The sequence below is a fragment of the Perca flavescens genome, chromosome 20, assembly GCF_004354835.1.
Source record: "Perca flavescens isolate YP-PL-M2 chromosome 20, PFLA_1.0, whole genome shotgun sequence".
Classification (NCBI taxonomy): Eukaryota; Metazoa; Chordata; class Actinopteri; order Perciformes; family Percidae; genus Perca; species Perca flavescens.
Window position 1 is genome coordinate 19,702,478 of NC_041350.1, and position 25,498 is coordinate 19,727,975.

Below are 25,498 nucleotides of genomic sequence, written 5' to 3' on the forward strand. Positions count from 1 at the left end.
CAAGCATCGTAATTAAGGTGGAATAGAAGGCAATAAAAAATAAAATATCTTCCGCCAGATGTAATTCTCCCCGACATTTTTATGTTTTCTGTGGCTGTGGTATGGAAATGAAACGTGACGCGGATGAGGTTTGTCTTTATCACTGCTGGAGGTAGAGAGAGTGTTCTACATGAATGTATGTTTGTGTAGTGTATAGTGTTAGGTTTAACATTGAGGTGTGGAGGCGTAATGTGTGAGTATGAAAGGTGTGGAAGTCGGTGTGTTGTATGTTGCACAAAGAGATAATTCCTCCTCACTGATGCGTGACACCAACACCAGAACTGAGACTAGAGGATTCCAGTGCCTTATCTGGTAACCATAGCGACCAACCTCTGTGGCAAGACATGCTCTCTGACCCACCACAAAATGAGTCAATGCTACCGTTAGCTCTGGGACACTTTATTGTACAGTAAGACACACCAGCTCTAATATTTGCATTAGGAGGTGGAAGCCATGTCATGCCAGGGAGAATATCATCCAAACCAGTCATGTGATATTGACAAAATCAAATATAATGACATTATGGGACAACATTTGGGAGATGACTATTGGTGTTTTCAGAAGATATTTAAATACATAAAACATTGAAAAATAATATAATTGATAATTATGTAGATTTGATGAGAAAATAGGTATTTGATGTCAATTTCACTTACTCATGAAAAAATGTAGTAATTTAATACTAATATCTTGCCTCAAATCATGACACAGGACAGTGTTCTAACAATATATCGCCCAACTCTGTAGACTCTCTATATAATTCTCATTACAGTGGTGGGTCATATGTGTCAACCTACTGCATTAGGATTGCATTAATTGTTTTTATGTACTCTTGAAGAGGGATGCACAGAATTTAGTTAACTTACTTACTTTTGGTACTCATACTAAAATCCACAGAGTTGTGGATAAAACAAACTATAATAAGCATTTTAATTTTACAAATTGATTTAAGCTTTGCACTTAAGTTATCTAACTTTTTTCGGAATGATAAATGGTACAAATCATTGATATCATTTTATTAATAACCTTTAACTCCTAACACAGTTAAGCTCCCCCAACATTGCTGTGCTATGGGACTCTGCAGTATTTATCTCACGCTAACAAATTATCACTTTCTCTGACCTCAGTCTCCCTCACGACCTATCACCTCAGCCACCATCTCACATTAACCTAAATCTTATCTCCTCACACAAGCTAATACAATTAGCCTTATTTCTATTTCGATAGGACAATAGCAAGACATAGAGAGAGCACCACCTCACAGCGCCATTTGGTCCTGGTTAGGATCCGTTTGTACAATAACATGCTTCCCAAACATCCTCCAGCCAAAGGGAGGAGTCTTAATCAGTGTTTGGAACTCATTAAGTCCCTTAACTGAGCATGTCGCCGACTGCATTAGCAACACATATCTGAGGGACAAGTGTGCGTTGTGTGTGTAACGTGTGCTGGTCCCCTCTAAGATCTACGGCGTCACGGTCCAACGCGCTTTGACACACTCTGGTCTGCTTTGGATGTGGAGCGAAACCAAACACGGTGTGGTCTGGCTTTGGCTTTGTCTGTTTAGTGTTCCGAAGTTGGTCCAAACAGTATCGAGGACACTGCATACGACAAAACAACCTACTGATGACAGCTCTATGATGACACCAGACCAATCTATATTAAAGTTATGTTAGAGTTATGGAAAAACATATAGACTTTCAGACAAAACCTTTCCTCTTTTTTCATCTTCCTCTTTCACAAACAGTACCACGTAAACATTCAGCCTTTGTAATATGAATGTTATAATAAGAATGCTCCATCTGTGTGTTATTCCCTGGCTGTTTAAGGGTTAACATTCAGTCGGTCAGAGCTCACCTGATCATTTCTCAGATATCGACTCTCATCCTCTATAATGACCCTCTACATCATGAAAATGGCTTGAACTCTTCAGTTATGATACACTGAGTGGGTATTCATTAACACTTGATGCTGATATTATTAAATTCTATTATGGCGATGGCTTCACATGGTGTCTCCTATGCAAGTACTGTACTGAAATCAGTCGGCAATAATCTGTCTGTGAGTCTGGATGTGTGTGAACTAGTGCTGTCAATCGATTAAAAAATGTAATCGAATTAATTACATACTCTGTGATTAATTAATCGAAATTAATCACACACATAATTAACGGTGCCTGAACCTATGCTTTTTAAGAAAGTAAAAAAAGAAAAGAAAAAAAGAAGGGTACTAAACAACAGTCGGTGACATTAAAGAAGGGCTTGTTTATTGCTAAGGCCATATGGTCAAAATTAAATGATTTGATAATAATCTATAACAATGACAATAACTTATTTCACTGGTAAATTGCTGTTGAACGACAAAAACAACCACCAGATGGGAAAAGGACATAACTTACAATAACTTCAAATGCACCACGACGCTGTAGTTTACCAGTTTCATTGAACGTCTGTGTTGTTTTTCCGACGGCAGCTGCAGATTGTTAGCCTAGAAATCTAGACGCACACTAGTGGCAGCTGGCTGGTCAGGCTAGCAGATTGTTACATACCGCCGGTGTTGAATCCTCTACAGTAAAACACAGTCAAACTTTACACCGTTTAGCGTTAGCTGTCAGCATTTTAACAGTGTTTAATCCAGCTACTAGCTAGCGGTAGGCTAACGTTAGCTGCTGTCGAGTATAGTTTTAACTATTGTCATGTGCAGCAGTGTTTGTGTTGCCTGTATCGTCCGTTTCAGAGCATCAGAGAGAAGAGCAGACATATCAGGGGCACCAGATTTCGGTAGCCAGGGTTGGCAGGAAGAAGTAACAAGTAGCTAAATGTTCCAATCAATGATGCAGGCAGCACATTCTCCTCACCCTCCTTCATTTTACAGTCGAATGGTGGCTAGAACGGCTCCGGGTCAAACGTCAATATGGAATGGATTAATCTGCGTTATTTTTTTTAACGCGTTATTTTTTCTCAGATCAATTAATCAAAATTAACGCGTTATTTTGACAGCCCTAGTGTGAACACATTTTAATTGCACAGAATGTAAATGAGCTTTATTATATTTGATAAGGGAAGTAAAACTAACATACGACAAAATGTCTTTCACTGTTTTCAGATGAGGCTATTTAGTCTCCAAAGCCAAACACTGGCCGCAGTACTAATTTGGAGTCCCCTCTGGCCTTTGATGAGTCCCCATGTCTGTACGTTCTGCTTGGATACAGGAAGTTCCCCGCGGTGGCAGGCGAGCAAGCTGGGGGCTGGGAGCCTGTTCAGACGGAGAGGACTACGGCGTCAAGGGGATACATGCTCCTTTAACCTGTTATTGTGAACTCCCAGCAGCCCTGGCCGATAATTGCCACCTGTCTCTAGGGAAACACAGTCAAAGGCAGGCAGAGGGACGGCCATTTTGTGTCTGCCGCTGCTCCTCGCCCCACGCAGCCGTGGTCCTAATCCTGTCCTTAACCCTGGCGGCTAACGTGTTTTCAATTAAGGATGATCCCCCACTACAGGCACGGCCCTAATCAACAACAGTTTGTACTGTAACCCTATCTGGCCTTGCGAGGGCAGCGTCAGCCTGACCGGGCGCCTGCAAACCTGGTGTGTCCAGCAGAGAAATGGTGTTATGTGTGTATATGAATGGGTGATATCTTGTTTATATGTGAGGTCATAGGATGTGGGCCTGTTTGTCTTACACATCTGGTTATGCTATTGAAACAAACATACAAACATCCATACACACGCAATGCAACAGCACAATTGAGTGCTCTTTTTTTAAACATTCAAATCAATTTGGGAACACTGAAAATATTCAGTTTTCCTCATTTTTTTGATAAATAAAGTTGATATGCCTATGTTTAATTTTAGGTAATGTTTAACCAAGTGACAAATGCACATGTCTGTGTCACTCCTAATTATTTATTAGGAACTTGAATTTCCATTCTGAAAAAGCCTTACATCTTAAATTCTGCTGCCACTCCAGTGAAGGCTGAATCAAAAGTTAGGCATGGATAGGCAGGTGTGAATATTTGTTGTGTAGAGCCCCCTGGCCTCTGCATCCATGAGTAGAACCCTGCCCCAAAATTAGAGTGAGGCCTCTAATGTCTCCCTGGGAGAAAAAGAGGCCTGGCTTTCGTCCAAGTCAGCACCTTTGGAAGTGCAGTCGTGTTACCACCACTAAATCAACATGTCAGCGCCCGGCCCAGTGAACTTCTTCACCCAGACTCCACCGCTTACAGCTACCCCACACACCTAATCAATTGGTGTGAATGCCCATCTGTCTGCTACAATGAAAAGGGGAAAGGAGATATGAGGAGAAAGAGTAAAAAAAAAAAAGAAGATATTTCTTTTTCATCTGTAGCGTGGAACATTTTCAGTCTGCAAATATAATTATCACGACAGAAACACTGTATTAGTCCTGTTGAACAGAAGAACTGCTGTGACAACGCAGAAGACGCCAGGTTAAAGGTATCCTCACCATCAACCTTGGCCTCTGAGTCCAAAATGGAACTGTCCCAGTTAGGGGGGCGAGTTTGGAAACGGACGCGGGCGAAGGGCCACAGAAAGCCGTGTGCTTACTCGGCAGTATGTTTACATTCCTGAGGGTAATTTTAGCCCCTGGGGGGGGGGGGAGCAGAGCAGTGGAGGCCGACATGTCGTTGGGGCTTGTCAGTAGTCGACCGGCCAGCCGGCGCAGTGGCGGCACCTGGACATGTGGGTGGTACATAAACACACACACACACACACACACACACACACACACACACACACACACACACACACACACACACACACACACACACACACACACACACACACACACACACACACACACACACACACACACACACACACACACACACACACACACACACACACACACACACACAAAATCACTGGAACGGTTTGTCTGTGTTTGTTCAAATCAATTATTTACCAGGTTTAGTAATATAGGAAATTTACACATTTACATTCTACATAATATCAATGGCTACTCTGTCTGTGACTGCAGAACTCACAGAGACAAGCTAACTTGGAGGCCGAGTGGAAAACCCACAGATGGAGGGTGTAGTCTTGCTAACAGGCCCACCACAGAGCACCATTAGCCTTTGGACAACACAGGATATCCCCAGTGTTTGCACTGATGATCTGGGGTGCAAATCTAATTTCATTGTAGTTTTTAAAAATTTGCTATGCAAACAAAAAAATAATCCTCGTTCAAGAATCGTTGGGGGCTTACGTGCGCGTGTTTGGGATTTGTCCTTTTATTACTCCCAGCCCAGAGTGTCCCTTCAAAGGGCAAGAAAGCAAAATGCCCGTGTGTTTTTTTTTGTGGTGCTTCTGTGTGGGTGCACGTATACGTGAGAAGGAGGGAGAGGGAGGGAGAGACTCTGAGCTTATCGAAACTAATTAGGCGAGGGATGAGGATGGAAGTTAAATACTGGGCTACATGTAATGAAAGAAGCAGAGTGGGGGACATCTAGGGGTCAGGCCCACACCAAACAGTGGTCCTCAGGCAATCTGGTATTGATTTTCACTCGTTTGGGGATGAAGGTGGACAGGGGGAGGGAGCCATGGAGAGAGAACGAGACGGGGAGAGGCGGTAGTGCTAGAGTCTAAAGGTCTTGTGAGTTGTCAACTTGACAGTTTAACCCCTTTTGGAGGAGAACAAACAAACAGAGGGATCTCCTGGGCTGACAGCGTTGATCTGTCATAGCGACAACGCTGCAAAGCCACACACAATGCCCACACAGGAGAGGAGAGTGGGGAGGAAAACGAGCGAGGGTTGATACAAATATGCAGAGGCACATTCCTTAAGCCTGAAGAAGATAGGACCGTGCTCTGCTCAAGATCTGGCAACCCTGATCTATGAATATCTGCACCTCAGATCAGAGAAGGAAAACATTAAATTACTAGACTACATTTCCATTGAAAAGGTTTAAGAACAAATATAAACTACACTAAATATAAGTATAGTATGCACATTATATTTCTTATTTATGGTGTTCTGTAACTGTGAATGACTGAACGCACACATATGCAAAATTCAACCAAAGTGGGCATGTCAGTTACATTTAGGTCTTTCCACATATGAAAAAGTTTGGGTTTATCTGATAAAGGAGTATGGCTGACCGTCCACAACCATACAGACACACAGATGTCAGCGCTCCGCTCTTGTCACTCAATCTGTGAAGGCCGTCACCCCGAGCACCTTCCCCTCTCATGTCCTTAAACACATGAAGACCCCTTTCACTTTTCCCCTCAGACTGCCTCATCGCTTTGTCACATTGCCAAGGGGGACTCCATTAGCCTGGCCATGCACAGAGCCCCCAACTCTCACTTATACTTAACACACACACACACACACACACACACACACACACACACACACACACACACACACACACACACACACACACACACACACACACACACACACAGACACACACACACTGATCCGTGCAGCAAAGGCTGTCCACATCAAATTAGAGTGGCCCCTATTGTCCCTATTACGGCCTGGGAATGCTCCATCATGACGGATGCTACGGGGTCCCTCACTTGTCAGGAGTTGTCAGACAGACAGGGAGTCTGGATACACACAGCTGACAGGTAATCTTAATGTCTTCAATTAGCCCAATTAGGCCTGTCATAAACAATTCGATAAGTGCTCGACCAACACAAACAGATAGACGCACGCACAAGCACACACGGACACACACACGCCGAGGTCTGAAGGGTATTAATGAGAAGGGTAATGGGTATATCAGCGGACGGTTGACTTGTCTTTTGTTTCAAGGAGGGGTGTGTCCCCATCCCTTGCTCTCAGCTGTGCACTGCTGGCTGCTACCTGGTCAGTTCAAATTGTACTATCTCCTTTCATTAGCGCATCGCTGGCTGAGAATCTAAAAGGCTGTGACAAAATTCATTTGAGACGAGTGGGAGCAGATTGCCTGAAGCAGGTGCTATAAGGGAGATAAAACAAAAGCAGCACCTTTGAGAAGCTCTGTGTGTGCTTTTCCTTGGTCTTCACATTCTGTTCTTTTCCTTGCTATGGTAAATGGGTAATGACACAAAAGTGTTTTGTAAAAAAAGAAAGAAATAAAGAACAGGGACCAGAGAAGAATGGGGCCAGCGCACACTTGGAGCATTTACAAAGCTGTGGTGAAATCTAAATATTGTTTCTAGCGTGACTAAACAGGCCAACACCTTTTCTATAGAGAGGATGTGCGATAGCTAACGCTGTTTGATTTGGTCTCTCCTTTATAATATCTTATCACAGAACAACGGTGACACCCACACTACATCCCCTCCTTTTGTCCTCTAACCGTTTCTTTAAATTCATATATTTGCATTCGCTATCAATTACTTTTTCTCCAGGTACGCGGGACACGTTTCAGCAACCGTGAAGCACAAGCTTATGTTTAAGATTCCACAGTTTGCAAACACAAGACCTTTGCAAAGTTAGCCTCAATATTTGAGCAAGAAATTGACATCAACACTGCCTTGACATGTTGACATGAAATAACAATGCTGACACTTTCAATGCAGCGCTTGTATACTAGTCTCTGGGCATTCCAGGCAGTGTTGTACAAAGATCCAGGCAATATGCTTAATAGTGAAATCCCAAGGCACATTTTCATTCAAGGAGTCAAACTGGGACGAGAAGACAAAACCAACTGCTATCAGCGAGGTCCGTGATGGACATCTACCTCTACTTCTGATCTTTACCTTAAGTGACGGCTGGAATGCCATCTGAGGAAAAAAAGAAAAAAGAGTGAAAGAAAGAGAAAAGCTGTCACCGGGAAGTTGTAATAGGAAATTGCTCTTGGCAACTATTTGTTCAAGCACCAGATTTTTCTTCATCTTTATGCCAACCCAGCGAGCCCCCATTGGAAAACAGGGCAGGTCCCCCTAATGAGTAATCTATTTCAAAGCAGTCGTGTCTGGGCATGACAGTTTACTGAGAGGCTTGAAGAACTGGTAATTACCAGTGTTACGGGGCAATTAATGCATATTACACTGCGGCACTCATGGCGGTGACTGTCAGCTCCCCAATAAAAATGAGCACTCTTCAGCTAAAGGGTGACATTAATTGGGCCCTTAATGACTATGCAGAGGAACCAAGCCAAATAGGAACAAAACACGGGACTCGCTCTGACTCCAACAGAGGGCTGGAAATTGGACTAAAAATGAGATTAATTGCTGTTTAGAAAAAAAAGAAGGGAAAAAATGTGGTGAGGGGAAGGGGGAGAAAGAGGTTGGAATTATAGGGTGCAGAGAGCAAGGGCTGCTCATACAAATGACAATTCAATTAATTATTTTATACTGTATTTTCAATACCTTAAGGCCCATTTTGAGGGCTTTGTCTTGATATGTTGTTCATTGCATAAACATGTACATTTCCCAAAGCTCCCACACATTGCATCATTGTGCATACTGTATGTTCAATATAATGCATACATCTAAAATCTTCATTAAAGTAAAAAGAGACTTTTCTCTATACAACATGAGGAATATATATATATATATATATATATATATATATATATATATATATATATATATATATATATATATATATATATATATATATATATATATAGCTGTGGTTAATGTAAATGAGATCAGGTACTTAGGTCTTCCGTGATGTGGAATAGGGAAACATCATATTAGGAAGGAAGTATTGAGTTTCTGGGTTATACACTTTCCTATGAAGCCTAAGGTCTTCAGTACGTCTTTCCACTTAAAACAGTCCGTTAAAACATTAAGCACAGCTTTCTTAAAAGTAAATCTGCCAAATTGCAGGCCTTCCACCCCCAGGAATGTTTGTTTAGAGGGAGATCAAGGATGTGGTGAAGACATGAAGTAATTCTGATTAATGTTGCTAAAGCTATGCACGTACTGAACACCACCTGAATATGCAAGCTCCAAATCATAAAAATATCAGCATGCAAAACATGCCGCCATTTGCATACATTTTTGATTCTGGATTTCCTTGCTATTTAAATATGCAGTTAGAAATAGTCCAGCACTGCCTCTTGCGCTGTCACGCTGCACACTCACACTGTCATTGGTCCTGATAGAACTCTTCCGCTTCAAAGGGAGCTTTGCAACGGAGAAGAGAATGAGCAAATATTTGAATTGCAAAAACATATCATCTTGCGAGGGGAGAAAATTGAAGACAACTTTTTAGAGTTAAACACACCCCCCAACCCCCAGCAAGCTAACCCTCTGCACACAGCACAAAAAAGTCAACATATTCATAGCGTAAGCACTCTCCTTGCTAATTTACCATATCCAAATTTGCGTAATGGGATATGACACATTTTAGAGGGGATTGCGGAAATAAACTTTAATTTAAGGAGAGAACCATAAAATGTTTAAGCTGCCCCTGTATTTAACTGAAATCCACCACACAAATCCAGGTTCTCAGACAACCTGACATGGATTTGATTACAGACTGAAGTGTAATTAGCTACTTAAGTTATCCTCTGGCAGGTCGGAGTGAGCAGTACCACCACTGTAGCTCGCTATTTCAGCATAACTCAAGATACAAGAATACCTTCCCCTGAGGATTCTGCACAGACAGTTTACAGCCATTTGCATGCAATCACTGCAGGAAAATCTCTGACAGCTTCCAACTTTTGCAGAAGTTAGTGAAAAAAAAACCCCGCAATAAATAATCTTCATGACAAATCAATAATATGACTCATGGCATATTTGTAAATCTGAGCTCCCCAATTGGAAGCCAGGATAAATAGAACATTTAAACCAAAAGTTACAAGTCTAGCCACAAAGGCCACTAACAACATTAACAGCAATAAATACCCATCTTCAGACATCTGAAAAAATACCCCTGCAAAGAGGGAAAAATTGTGTTTATGATTGCAAATTTATTTACCACAGGCTGAGAACTGCCTTGAGTTTTTTATTTTTATTTTTTTAATCGGGGAAAATGTGAGCACACATACACAGAAATCGTCTAGGACACATGGAGATTTTACAGCGAGTGGCAAGCTAAACAGTGGAAAGAATCAGCTACCCGTGGAAAAACTAATTCAAGGCTAAATTTTTTTTTATAAGCATCCAAAGCTTTAAATGTAAGACAAATAGTTTGCGGATTCCACACAATAATTAGAGGATCAAATTAAGTTTACAGTTACTTTAATTCTAAATTATTCTAACTATTATGTCTAAACATAATTCTTAAATATGAGTCAACCTGTAATAACGGTCTAAAAATGATGACTTCTTGTCCAGTTAGTCTTATCCAGGGCTCCTCAATACACCGTCACACCTCCCAGTGGTCTAACCCTCCTGTGGCCTCTACTCCTTGTGACTCGCCTACGTGTAGACAACTTGCAGACAGGTCGGAGCAGAAATCAAACCTGAATGATGGATAGCTTTACTGCACAATGACCTCTGTCACTGGGTTCTTGCCCTAAATCAATGCTGGCGATAAGGGCCCTGCGCCAGCGCTCACCTTGGTATGTTCACCAGCAGACCTTATCTATAGCAGGAGGAAGTATGAGTAATAACTAAAGACAAGCCACGACAAAAACACTAACCCCACCTTGTCAAACACAATTTACAATGTATATCCCTCTACCCCCCCCCACCTCCCACCCCCCTGCTGTTGTTAAAACAGTAATTATGAGAGCCAAATAGATTTGGGACTGTGTGTTTAGAAGATTAACCTGTTGTAGGATGGTGAGAGAACTGTGCACGTATCTTTGGTCATATTTTAACAAGAAAACTGGGAGATGTATTATAGACTGAGGACTGACATATCCTACTTTTTATAGACTGGCATTCCCATACACATTCATTCACAAAGTCATGAATAAGATCCGTAACTCTTAGCACTGTGAGGTCTGTGTAGAGCAGTGATGCAGGAGAGGAGAGGTTGAAGGTTGAAGTTGAGAGAAGGGCTGACAGGAAATAGAAGCAAAGACTTTATGAAGATTACAGCATTGAGAACTCTCGAACCTTTCAGTAGTTTTTCATTTGACTGTGTGTGATAAAGTGTGTGTGTGTGTGTGTGTGTGAGAAACATAGAGATACGTACAGCGAAGCGAGCATGCTTTCAGGCACTCGCATCAAAATGGAGAGGGAGAGCAAACATGACATCAAACGTTGCAATTAGCTGACCCCTTTCTCCTAGAGTCACAGTTTGAAAAGCCCTGCCTTTAAAACCCTGATTAAAATAAGTTTGCTTTCTCATTCAAAATGACATTTGACAAGGTTGGTAATATTTCAACTTACTGCAAAAACATTCTTGTGGCCGTAATGCTTCCCCCCCCCGCCCCCCCATCACTTTTCAGGGGCGCAGGTAACCCCGGAGTGAGTTTCCCATGAACTCAGCACTACAATTTGAAAACAAAACGGCTGTGGGAGAAAAAAAAAAAAGGTTAGAGTAGTTCAAAGTTTTACTCAAGCGTGTTTTGTTTCACCCGGGCAGCTGAAGCTAAATGTTTTGCGATCATCATCATTCAGAGAATTTATCCCCATTCTAATTCAAACCACAACGAATATTTAAAACAGAGCCAGTAGTCTTTCTCTAACCGCGAGCTCCATCCTTAGCTGGGACTCAGGGGGGCTGAGGACTGTCAGCAGCTCTGGGGATAGAGTTCCTCAAACCGTTAAACCCCCTCATCACCAAATTAGTAGATGTGTAGTCTGTAGTCCAATGGCCTCTCTAATGGAAAAGTGATATAAAAAGTAATGTAAGATGTCATTTAAATGGTGCATGACAGTATATTTATAAATGTGATGTTTTGTTCCAGTTAAAAACCAAGTCCAAGTTTTAAGAGAGGCTTCTAACAGTCCGCAAACTTGAATAAACAAAATGTAAATGGTGTCTGAGACAGTCTTTGTCAGTGTGCAATCCTGACAAAACAAGCTGAAGATAAGCCATGAATAAGGGGAAGGGATCAGAACTGCTCAGGCCAGAACTCTGTCTTAAGTTAACAGTTTTCACATCTATTCCAGTCGCTGGAGAAGAGAATGTGAAGTGTCGGGCCGGACAGTGAGCCAGGCCAGGCTTAACTGCAGCTGTGCTCAAATTGAAGTGGCACTTTCTATCAGAGGCCTTTCGCCAGACAGCTCTATTCTGCCCTTTCACTTGTAACCTCCATGACACAAAGACGGCCATTACAAAAAATAAGAGTGGTCATTTTAAACACACCAGCCGTCATTGAAGAGACAGATTCGGGGTTTAACATGGGGGAAGATTCATGGTGCGAACGTGCCAGCTGATGGAGATATCACTCAAAATGAGAAATAGATTTCTCAGACATCTCTGTGGCGGCCGTTCAAAGGGGGGGCGCATCTCAAAGCCCCAAACTCTGTGCAGAGTTTATATTTCACTTGTTCAGAAATGTATGCCTCTGTTATCTTGCATCAGTCCAAAAGGAAAAGGATTGAGTATCGCCCGTTTCAACTTCCCGCCTATGATGAAACGTTACATCGACAGCGGACGGAGTTGGAATTTGGATCATATTGTTACCCCCGTTAACTCCTTAAGCCCTTGTCACAAAGGTTTGGTTTATGGTGCTCATTTAAAATACATAATACAGAGAGAAAAAAACATATTAGCATTATTATCACAAGAGAGTGGAAAGAATATATTAGTCATATTGAGTGCACATTTATTCTAAGAAGTTTTAATAGGGTTCAGTGGGCAAATGCATTTTTTTTCCCCCTAATCATTTATAGACGTGACAGAGCTTGCGGATACAAATCTGTTGACCTGATAGATCTTGTACATTAACCCTCAGAATTGATGAGCAAAATCAGAAGGTCAGCCCTTGGACACAGGCTGCTCATGTGTCTTTGATTACACACTCCCACTAAGGGATAGGCAGGCAGAGATGTTTAAGCTATCAGGCAATCAGACCGCCGCGAGACGTGAAACTCAAACCAGAGACGGGAGAGGCCTGCCTGGGAACAAAGATGGGGGAAGAGAGTCCTGACGAAGCTCTTTAACAAATGCCAGGCCGGTGAGGAAAGACTCAGATGTACTTGTATCTCTTTCAGTGTTTCTGGCAACAACACAATGAAGTGAATTAATAATGAAATATAAAAGCAAAAGTTCACAAAAACCTCTTCTTCTGGTATTTAAATTCAGTTACTTATGGTACGTCAATCAAACTGACTGCCATGAGGTACAATCAGATAGGTCTTACATAGTAAAAACAAACAATTTAAACCGTTATTTTGCGAGATGGAAGAGGTCAGATGGTGAATGGAATTTTTTTTTTTTTTTAATCCCTACCTAACTAAATGTAAAATAAAGGGTGCAAATTTAGAACAGCATTGCTGCTTTTGACGTCATTTAATGTGGAACAGATACAGAAGCTGATTGATGATGCTGGCTTATACAGATTTGTTTGTATGTATGTCGGTTATTCGCTAAAATCATCTCATCTTATTAACTACATCCAGGTAAAATGAGGAGAACCTTGCCATCTTGGTTCAGGATATCAAAAGCTTTGTTATAGACGGGTATAAATCACCAAAAGCTTTTTATCAGGATCTTTAGGGCGTCAATACACACAGAGGTCAAGCTGAGCCAGCATAGCACTCAATGCTGGTTACCATAGTACAACAAACGCAAAAAAGTGTATGCACATGTACTGTTTGCATTTCTGCCAGTAATATATTAGTTCCCGATTACAATTGTTTACACAGAAATGTAATCAGTACTTGTTGGGAGTTACAAGACTATGAAAAGATTTAAATGTACAGAGAGGATAAACAAGAAGGTGACATCAGGTGGGAAAATAAGGAAAATGGGCATGGGCGGTACAAAACAAACAAGGTTATGTGAGGGACAGTGGGCCTATAAAAAGAAGCCCACTGTCTAGATTATCTATAAGGAACCACTTATCACAAGCGACCAGCTCCACACAGTGACTGATGGGCCTCCACGGACCATGAGTACCAGCACATTATCTGGTACACACAGAGCTGCTCTTTAAACACAAAGGCAGAAATATGAAGCATTGTTTCCTTTGCTGTCATTTGGTAAAAATATTATATTTATTTTTGTTCTAAAATAGAAAGAGGGTTTACTGTGTTTGTGCTCAAAAATACCAAACACAATGCTGGCCGAGATATAAATTCTAAAGATAAAACGGCTAAACTTTAATAAATAAAATGTAAAACACCACTGATTTAAACCCAAGTAGCTCTTAAAAAGGTTCAATTAAATCTTGAAGTATACTATTAAAAACAAGCACAAGTAACCTACATGGAGCAATGCTACTCGCAGTGAGACAAATCAACCCAACAAAATCAAAAGTCTGAAAAAAACAAGGAAATCTAAATCTTCCCAAAAAGCTGCATGCCATGCCATGAAATTGCACAACCAGAACCAAAATATGCATTCCTTCTGTATCCATGTGAACCATGGAAAAATAAAAGCCCTCTTTCTCTTACCAAATGCCATTCCTTAAAACACAATGTCAGGACAATATTGGTTAATAGAAGAACAAAAGACCAGCTTGTTTTCATTCAATTGGGATTTTTTTTCTTGGTCGCATTCATTTCCTGTGACAAGCTACGGGACTCATGGTCCAATGCTCTCCTTAGGCCTTGGGAGGACACTGGAGGAATGATCTGATGACTCCTGGCCTCCCTCATCCCGCTCTACAGAAAGGGTTAAGACACAATTAAGCCCTTTTTGTTGGGCGGTGTTAAGATGCTTTGGAAGCAGCTGTGGAGGTGCACGAAATGAAATACTTAAAAAGGCCTCATTAAAGAAGGTCCTTTAAAGCATTAAATATTTGTGTGGTAGCTTTATGTCTACAGAGCTTAAACGTGTGTATATGTGGCTGGAATGCGGCTATAAAAATCCTCTTAAATTACTTTTAGCCTTTGATATGATAGATTCAGCAAAATACAAGAGCACAACCTTTGTTTGATAACAGACATACCTATGATTATATTCCTATTTATTCCTGTTATCTCTCTTTAACTTTCTACAGATGTGAAGATATCCAGCAGCAATAAGTGTGCCCAAAGGCTCGTGTTTGATGCACAGCAAGTGCCGTGTGTGTATAGAAAATCTTTTTGTCCAGACTATCTCTGTGTCAAGAAAATATCACTGCAAGTTTAATGTCACATTGAACGTAATGTGGGCCCGAATGTCTTTTGGTTCCCGGCAGCCATTAGATTGAGTTTTACAAAGAGCCATTTTAATCATTGCCCACCATTCTCTGGGCTTTTGACAAATGCTGCTGACTTTTTTCCTGGAATAAAACCCAGGAGGTCACTGTAGAGGAAAAAGAAAAAGGGGAAAAAGGCAGCGAGGCCGAAACAAATGAGGGGGCGGGGTGGTGGTGTCGGGGGGACGTGTGTCTCTGTAGGTCTGATGACATACATGGTGAAAGCTGACAAAAAATGTACGTTAATCTTTTAAAAAGTTCCATGGCAAAACAGGAATTCACGGAGTAGACATGCTTGCACCTCATTTCACTCGAGGCTTTCTTCTCCATCTCACAGTGTCACAGGCAAGCAGAAAGACAGGAGAAGGGTTATATATCGCTGGGGTGCCGCTTTCTGTCCCGCTCCTCGTTTATACACACAGCAGCCGTGTCAAAGCTGCTCTCACACTCAATGGTAAATGACAAATTTGGATAATGCACACATACAACCCTACAAAAATAAATAGGAGACATAGAGGCTTAACCAGAGCTAAATCCTGAGGCTGCTGGAGACCTGAGAGTGCGGATTACACCCCAGACACCTTAAACAATGCACCCAAATGTGCATCCTTAAAAGCATGAAATCCTTGAAGCATCACAGCCGACTTGTCATTTGCCATTAATATTCCAAGTTGCTTGCGCTTTGGGGGCCAGCATTGCACTTCTGTGTGCCGATGTGCCCTAAAACAAACACTCGCAAAGCCCTAAAGGAACCACCATTGTGGATAGCGATTTTTCTAGCTGTGGAATATTCTACGAGAGGATGTCATGACAAAGGAAACAATAAAAGGCGCCACGTTCCTACACTGCATGGGGTATCCATAACTATAAATAGGAGGAAGGCAATGTCAGAGGCGCTTTCACTTACCCAGGAAAACTGATATTTGTGCTATCAAACAACAGAGGGAATTAAGCTCTAACTAGAATTTCCGTGCATATTAAGTAACTAAAAACTTCACAAACTTAAAACCTGTAACCGTGAAAAGCCACCTCATCAACATCACAATAAAAATAATAAAATACACTGCTGGTAGGTGCACATCAACCACTGTTGCAATGGAGATTTTTATTTTTTTATTTTCCCCCTTTCTTTGTTGTGCACATCTCTGACGGAAGGTGAGGTAAAGCGTGGCAGGGTACAGGTCTTGGAGGTGTCACATTGTCACCCCAGAAGCGCCAGTACCTGTCCTCGGGGATGGCCCTGTAATGTCCAGCCTCATTGGATCAGCAGCAGCGCGGCCTGTGGGCGCCCTCTCTCAGGTGACATCCCCTATCTGCTCTGGCTCTATGATGGCCCTGCTGCTGCTTATATTACTCTTATGCTACTATTGCACATTTAAGCATTTATACATATAAGAAAATGCCTTTATTCCTATTTAACAAGTTATACGTGTAAAATTAAACTATCTGCACATCTTAAGGTTCGAGGCACACAGTAAAACCCTTTTTAAAGATAAAAGGTAAAAGCAGTTGAATGCAATAAGGGTTTTCCACAACACAGTGTGTCATTAATTAAGCATTCCTGTCGTTACTGCTTTTGAAAGTTCAACAAAAAAATGATGGACACGTCCATTAAAAAAGGACGGCAATCTGCAATATCTTGAATCAAAAAATTAATTTGATGCCACATATTTGGATTGACGGTTCTGTGAAATATAACAGAATTACCATGCAATTTCAGCTGTAAAATCTACAGCGTACAGTTCCACCTATAATTGGAAAAAGTTCACAAAGAACTCAAGAGATGTCTAATTGCAGCTGTGTCAACTAATATAAAACATCACATAAATCATATTTTTGTCTATTCATTAGCCAATGTGTCAGCGAGCAGATTAGTGATGTTGTAGGAACTGTCTGGTTTGAGAGTCTACAGAGTTATGACTTCCTCATTAATTGTAGTTTTGCTTCCATTATGTGCGTGCAAAAAAGTCTTGCAACAAAGGACAAGCACTAATCTAATTTGCGCAAAACACATTTGAATGGAGATCGATATGCACTTTTGGAGCATGAGAATTTTCTGCCTGTAATTATGGGAGAACATAAATTATGTACATTACAACTGGGCGTGCCTTTCAAAACGACTAAAACAAAAGAGCCACATGAAACACAATGCATGTGCGTGCATTCAAGTCTCAACAAATTTCCAAGTGGTCAAGCCAGATGATGTATAATAGCAAACCCAAAAGTCTTAACCCCCATTTCATATGAGGGAGAAATGAGGCATACTGTCCCATTATATTGCTATAAATCATTTTTTGTGGACGGCTGACAGCTTTTTATCAGATCTAACCTTTTCAAGCCTCCATTAAGAGTGCTAACATTTTCAACTCTGACACATTTGCAGTTTACGAATCTCACAGCTGATTTACTTTGGGAGGGGGGCACGCTGGCGTCCATGCTCATTTCCACACAGGCTGTCCATTGTGCTGGATTGGGTGGAATGGGGGAGGGAAAATAGCAAACAGCGAAGAAAAAGAAATAGCAAACAGCGAAGAAGCTCTGAATCTATTAATTTAACTCTACATTTACCCTTTTAATCTGCTATACCACAGTGCAAAGTAGTGTTGTTGCTGAAAAGCTATTTTGTGGTAAACAGTATATTCTGATTCACTCTATCGATTCTTTCATGTTACACAACTGCTGCATGGAGGGCAATTAAGGGCCACAATGATCCCTCATAATCTGACAAATTAATAGAGTGGACTCTCAGAGAAGAGATGTTGTGAGACTATGAAACAAGCAAAGACTAGACAAATAAAGCATTATATCAATTTAAGAGGAACCATTGTAGCCCTTTTTGTCAGATGTTTGCTTTGTGACTGCTTTGATGTGAAAGGCTGTAATGTTAATGTTTTGACTGATTGATTTTTTGAGTATGTTTTGTACAAGCTGTGATACACAAACTCCTGACAATGAGCAATTGAATGAACAACCATTGATCCATAGATCAATCTATTTATCCATCCATCAAGTATCAAAACTTCTCTGGTGTCTTTTGTCCTCCATTCCAGATACACAGCGTTTTACAAAAGGACTGACAACAACATATTAAGTAACTGAACATCACAGGGACCACTACAGTAGCATGGTCAAAAATTGAATGTCAAAGCAATGAAAAAAACCTTAATCTGTATTTCTACATAATTTCCAAATTCAACAGTTATTCAAGTGCGCAAATATTCAGGAATATCTAAATGTTTTCGGGATTAAGTATTTGGTGATCTAAACTAATCACACAAATACAAGGGCAGAACTTCAGTTGCTCGGAGAGTCAGGGAAGGAACTTTGCCAACCATAATTGATTTAAGTACGCCATAATCAAGGAGGGGCTGTTAAGGTGGCACCACAGAAGGGTCGATATTTCATTACATGCTGTGTTTAACCTTACCCACTTCTCCTAAAACACACAAGAGGCTCATTATGTGTTTAATATTCACCAGCAGGTGAATAATTTTTATGCAACTCTGATAGTTGGGCGAGATGGATAACTCAATTATGTGAACATCCGTCAGAGCAGAGGGCTCGCTGGCGCTGGAATGCCACCAGCTAAGATTGATGGCTGGTAGACACCAATAGCTGCTGCTTCGCCATCTCATCCAGGCACTGGGCCTGAACACGCCGTTTGATTCTGCAAGAAGACCGTTTTTCTCTCCATTTTTTTTCTTCTTTTTTTTTTCTTGGGAGCATTGTAGGTGAAGCGTCATTACCCCTCACTCCACTGAAGAGGGGTTCATTATGGGGTTAGTGTGTTGGCAAGACTATTGTTTGGATGATAAATGCAGTTGGTGAGGGCTTTGGAGGGAAAATTAGTTATGTTTTTTTTCTTTCCGTCTACAAAAACATGTCCCTATAGCTCACTCTGCAATGCTTGAGGGCAAACTGAGAACAATTAACACAAGCAATGGGTGAAGCAGTTCAGTTAAAGCAAAGAGGGAATTCATGAAAAATAAGCAAATCACTGGAAATGTCAATCAGGGCCAATGAAGTAATTACAAACACCGCTGTGCGATTCCAAGGCCAGTCGAAAAGAAAACCGAAGGTTTAGAGTCAAGCGCTGAAATGTGAGTTTAAGGAATGAAGGAATGAAACACCCTAAACATCAGGCCTTCAGGGCCCGTCTCATAAACTGAAACCAACTAATGAGAAGTGAAAGGAGGATGATGTCACCTCATCACTCTCTCGTACCCTATTTCTCTATTGGTTTATATTTTTGCGTCTACAAAGCGATGACCCCAAATTCACTGCTATCACACACACACACACACACACACACGCACATGTGCACACACACACTTGTACCTCAGATGATAATGCATAAGGTCTAACAATAAGAGAAAGATGAGGCACATTTTCAAATGTCAGCAGTAAATGTCAATTAAAAATTACAAGGGTGCTGAAAAAGGTAGGGTCTGAAGGGACTGACATTTTTTCTTTTGTGACACAACAATGTTTATCTGACCGGGCTGTGGGCTGACATGATGGAATCTACTTTGTCAGTTCCTTAATACACTCGGACAAGGCCGCCCCAGTGAATATCAATGAAAGACACCCGTGGGCAAATATGTAAGGCTCAGACCAACTCTCCCGTCCAATCAGCCTGTTAGTATTCTGATATTTTGACCTACTGTAAACTAATGCCACGAGGAGCAAAGAGGAAGACAGATTAATGCCACTTTCTTCAATCCAAACAAAGAAAGAACACTGACTTACACAGTAAAATATTTATGAAGACATCTGATCTTCATTTCATGCTAATCAAATAAGCGCTCTTCTGTATTTATTGAATTATTTTAAGTTAGACTGACTGAGACATGACGTCATTTAAGTACTTTCTCATTAAACTTTGTCTGGGAATGTTTTGGAGCTTAAGCAAAGCCTTTTACTGTCGCTAACTTTCTAAGTGATATTTAATGATGCCTAACAAAGTAATAGTAACCATCAAAGATTGTCCCTTTTTAAATTCACACCTCAGTGACTTTTAGTTTCTGACGTCAACAATAGTAAACAAGAAAAGAAATGACAAAGCCTTTGTCTTAAGCACGCCATTTCCAAATAAAACTATGTTACTTCTACACACCATTGATTATGACCTTGAACTCATCTCCCACATTTTAACTGCTCAATGATATGGGATGAGTCATCTTCTCTTAAAATCAAACGGCTGCTCTGCTGCCAGCTTCTGAGTGACAATCAGTAGGTCAGTCATCTATTGGCAGGTGTAACACTTTCTGAATGTGGAACCGTTATTTCTCTTTCATTTTCTTTTCAGTCTTGACATAGCTGTATCTGGTGCTGCACATGCACCAAGATAACAACAACAAAGAGAGAAAGAGAGAGTCCGGCTGTGCCTGGGGTCTGGAACCTCCTGGCGCTCCAGCACCATGTCACAACATGTCAGCTGGCCGTCACGGCTGAGGGGGGCCGGGGCCGCAGCGAGGGGAACGGAGGCAGTGTGGGCGACTTTCCAACCTGGTGACTGGAACCCCGCGCCAAGGGAGGCAGGGATGTGAAGACCATGTGTGAGTGACCCCTACTCTTCTCTCTTTGTGTGGGCCTCAACATAGATACTTCAGTTTGAGATTAAGCCTAGATAACACTTGACTATTGTGCTAAATCTTTTGATAATGGCCGATGACACTTTGTATGACAGGTGCATATAGCTTATATCTTTATTGCTGGCATTTAATAGGGTAAACGTTAATATATTCAATGGTTGGGACACTATAGGACATGTTAAAACTAAGAACTAGCACATGAATGACCAAATAAAAAGGGGCATAACCTTATAACCTTGTAAGCCCTATGCTTTGCAGTGATGAGAAAAAAACACAAATAAAGCTGTTGTTTTCTGTTGGGTAGACGGTGTATATATAATCTAGATCAAAATTATGTTCTCTCAAGAGACAATGACATAAGTATGAATTTTATGAGCCTTATTAATTTCTAGCATTGAGACACACATACACACACCTCTGTTCTCCCAGGGTTAGACCACGAGGGCCCGTTCCTGTCCAAAGGTTCTCATGACAACAGATGCGACGGATTCATCACCCATTTCCCAGCTTCCCTTCCAAAACAATGTGTGTACTCTGGAAAACAATCAAGCTCACAGAAAAGACCCTTCAGGCTGTAAAAGGCTCCACTGACAGGAGGGATGTGGAAGTCGTGTGATGTACAGATGTACCATATGGAAGTATGGTGTTAGTGTGGCCTATGTCAGGGAGGAAGTGGTTAGCGTTGTTAGACAGAGATATGAGCTGCCTTTGTAATACTGGGAAATGCTGATTGTGGTTTGTGGTCACAGAAAGGAGAAGTTGTAAACACAAAGCAAACTTGGGAAATAGGAGTTGCAGAATGATATGTTTAATTAAGATAAGATAGGCAAATGAAAACAGAATAAAAGGAGGTGAGCATATGAAGAAAAGCCTCACCTGTTCCAGTAGCTCCAGAACTGTTCGTTGAGATAGGTGCGATGACTGTGGTCGTCTCCGAATGAAGCTTTGCTCTCGATCCAGTGTACTATGTGTCCCTCCACGGCTGTTCACAAACAGTAAAACACAGCAACACTCAGAAAAACAGCGACAAGAAAGCCACACAAGCAAGATCCAGAAGGGACAAGTGACATTTTCTTTGATTTTTTTCCCGTCATTCACCGAAAAACAAACAAAATCTGGTGCTGACATGATGATATTTTGACAACTGCATAATCCACTTTGAAACAAGGTAGCTAAGGTTAACAGGCAGTTATTTCAGATATGAAATATTGTTCTGTTATATATGTAAATACTAACCAATGGGAACCTCCAGGATGATGTCGGGTGTTTTGTCATAGCCCATAACTCTCAGTTGGTTTTCATCTACAGGAGATAAAGTGCAACATTTTACCATCTGACTCTTACTTTGCAAGCATTTGTACTCTTCACCAAACAAGTTCTGTTGCATTAATCACAGACAGGTAACCTAACAGCCTTCACCAAGCGCTGGTAACAAAATCCCTTAGTAGCAAAGCAGAAGAAATACCAGTAGAGGACAGCAAGCACAGTAAAACCATTAACTACATCTGCCACGTATTCGCTGTCGTTGCACAAAAAAAACCTGTAAAGCCCAGTTACAGAGCTGCTCTCCAGTTTGCAGTTTGGCAGAGCTTTATAAAATATACAGCAAGGGGACAAGGTTGGCATTATAGACTGTGTAAGCCTGACCCCTGCCTGCACAGGCCGCAGCCATTGTCCTTGACTTCTGGTGCGCTTCAGCCATTATCCCTACAACACCTGATTTCTCCATTAAATCTCAGGCTGACCAGGTCATTCAGTTCCAAGGGCCTGCCTCTTTGTCTCCAGCCAAGCTCAACTAATGGGGCATGGAAGTGAATTGAGAAGAGATGGAGGGTGGCGGTGTCAGTGGTGGTGAGGAGGTAGCGTCAGCCAAGGGGGGACAAAGAGAGGTCAGAGAGCCTGCCACTGGCCTGTGGTACAGAGGGGCACCCTGGGTGTGGTAATGTGGGTGTAGACGTGTATGTGGTGGGATGGGAGCCTCTATTCAAACCTACTGGGCTGTTGACATTGTCATGTGGCTCTGATCGCCTTTTTACATCACCTTTGATTAAAATTAATGGGCCATCCCTGCTGTTGGGGAGCTCATTTCCAATCCATTTATCAGATGGTGTGGGGCTGCCTGAGTGGCCCTTGTGCCGCCCGAACTCTGACAGTTTTAGAACAGTCTGTACAGCTCTGGAGAAAGGTCAGCACTCCAGGTTCAAATAAATGATATGGTCTTAATGACAGGGGGAATGAATTTTATCCTCCATCGCTCATCTGACCTAGGGGATGGTGACGGGATGGAAGTGATGGGAGGAAGGGAGGGTTAAAAATCCTGTTTCACAATTTCACACCTGGACACTCTACCTTGATTTAATATTGTTGGAACAAGATAATGGTGTTAGGAAAGTAGATGATGAGATCAAAGATATAAATCCAGAACCAGAAACTGCCTTTTTTTAATTCAATTTAGAAAAACAACTGAACAGCAACCTGAGAGGATCAAACATTACCACTAACAAAACATTAAAACCTACCTTTGAAACGTTTATTCTATAAATATTCATTGTATGCTGGTGCGTAAGCATCCAAGGATATTTGGTAACAGCTTCTTGTTGTTAGCGAATCAATGAGAGATAACATCCACTGCATCAGTCATAGGTTTTCCTTTACTAAGCTTAGACAAAAGACTACACTGCCATGACTAGATTGACTTTAGAATTATGATGAGAAGGTCAAGAGATGGCTTACCAAGAAAGGAAAGGTTCCTCTCCTTCAGTTTGTCACAGAGCAGCACCTCATGCTCTTGACCAATAGCGCTGAGAAAAGAGAGTCAAGGATTCCAACATATAGCAAAAACAGTATTTTATATATGTATGAGAAAACTTGCTCACAATAGAATCAGTCAATTTACCTGTAAAATTGGTTACTATGGAAACCACAAAGTACAGCGTAGTTTGCTGTGGTAACAAGATAGGTGTGAGGGGATATAAGCTCAACTGTGCTGTGTGTATGCTTGACATCAGTTAAAGTATCTGCCTTTCCTCCACTATTGGCTTACTATGCAGAGCGAAAGCTACTTCTCTTTTGTTTTGCTGATGTAAAGAAAGAGCCAGATCAGAGTCTTCAGGTCAACCTTAATCTGCTTTTACAACAAATCTCCAAAGTGCATTACCTAAATGAGGAAGAAACAAATGCCAATTTGGCAAAATGCATAGAGCGCCTGCACTGGCTGCTCCACTCATTCCGCTAAAATCTTTGAAGTAAAATGCTTTTAGAATAAATGCCATGTTGCATCAGGATGCATGCTGCTTGATGCCACAGAAAGGAATCCTGCATGTACAGAGGCCGGATATCATATATGCAAAACTTGCTTTTTCGAAAAGAGAGAGAGAAAAAAAGTTATTATGCCATTATACTGCCCCCGACAAACACTAATCTCTCAAATGCATTCTAATTAATACATCCATATGGTGATTGGCACAAATGCATTAAGAGCTATTCCTCTCATGTTAGGATGGAGCTCTTTCAAAGCACATAGTGGGGCGGTTATAATGAACTCTCAGTGGCGGAGTAACTGACTCTAAGTTGACACTGACGAGAGAGCAGCAAAAGAAAGGTAAAAAGGGGGGATGTGGAAGGAGGGCATGGTGGGACAGGGTTGACTGGCTATGAACAACAACCCAGCCCCACCACCACACACGAAAGCTTGGACAGACACAATAACATACAGATGTACCCATGTAAACTCATTTAAATAAGTCTCCTCCTCCAGGAAATAGTTGGTCTGCTACCCAGCTGCTTGCCCCTAAATAACCTGGAGTCCCATTCTGCCCCTATAGTCAAGGCCAAGCCTCTGTTAGATAAGGAGGGGCATGCATAGTTGTGAAAACAAACAAATGTGCGATTAAAATGAATCGTTCAGGTTAAACCGATGTGCCCAGAACTCTCCATGGTGCTGAACAGCATAAGCGTCATCAGTACTAAATATTATTTAATTAAAAAGGATTTTAAAAAATCAGCATGTAAGATATTTTTTGTTATTAAGGTAATATAAAACAACATCTGGGTTAAATGAAATACCAAACAAAAAACACATTTACCACCACAAGGCTTATGAATGATCTTTTTTTTTTCTTTTTTAAATCATAGAACATTGGGTCTGATCCACTGTGTGCACATAGAGATGCATTTAGATCAGCCAATCCTCTCCTCCTTCTCTTCCCTCCATCGCCTTCCAGCCGCTGTACCGGTGATAGTGGGATGGCAGGCAGGATGAAACACTTCCTCTGTGAAGCAGAACTTTTATGTCAGGTGAAGCCAGACACGTCTCATCCCCTTCAATAGCTCCTCGTCAATTTCAGGCTTAAAATTTTATGGGATAGGATACTGTTTGATGCAGTCTACCAGCGGTCCATAACAGCAGTCATTTATTGTGCACTGAAAAGAGGGGGAAGAAATATTATGGCGTGCGAAAAGGGTGGGTGGGTGTAAGGGAGGTGAGGGAAGGAAGCCTGGGAAAGGAGAAAACACAGGAGATGCTGGCAGATTGGCAGGCATGACCGCCGGCTCTCACGTGACCTCATCAGCAAACATGAGCGGCTGATGCCGTCTGTCAGCCAGGTGGTACAATAACACTTAAAAACTCACTGTACCTAAGAAGGAGATTTGTTCCATGGGAAAAGGGCAACAAATGTTATAAAATAGTATACAATTAAATTGTAGTAAT

The 25,498-nt window shown here is 41.5% G+C and overlaps 1 protein-coding gene across 3 annotated transcripts in view; it reads right to left on the reverse strand.

The window, feature by feature from the left end:
- cdin1 (CDAN1 interacting nuclease 1) overlaps positions 1 to 25,498 on the reverse strand; it is a 53,967-nt gene that overhangs the window by 5,229 nt on the left and 23,240 nt on the right. For 2 of the 3 annotated variants that reach the window (XM_028566794.1, XM_028566792.1), the window contains 4 exons: positions 25,160 to 25,209; positions 23,521 to 23,588; positions 22,024 to 22,089; positions 21,664 to 21,769 (listed from right to left, as the gene is read on the reverse strand). In XM_028566794.1, coding sequence (XP_028422595.1) covers positions 21,664 to 21,769; positions 22,024 to 22,089; positions 23,521 to 23,588; positions 25,160 to 25,209 — 290 coding nt within the window. Of the gene's footprint in view, positions 1 to 4,663; positions 4,729 to 21,663; positions 21,770 to 22,023; positions 22,090 to 23,520; positions 23,589 to 25,159; positions 25,210 to 25,498 lie in introns of those variants that run through there. The other variant, XM_028566793.1, reaches the window with a different exon arrangement.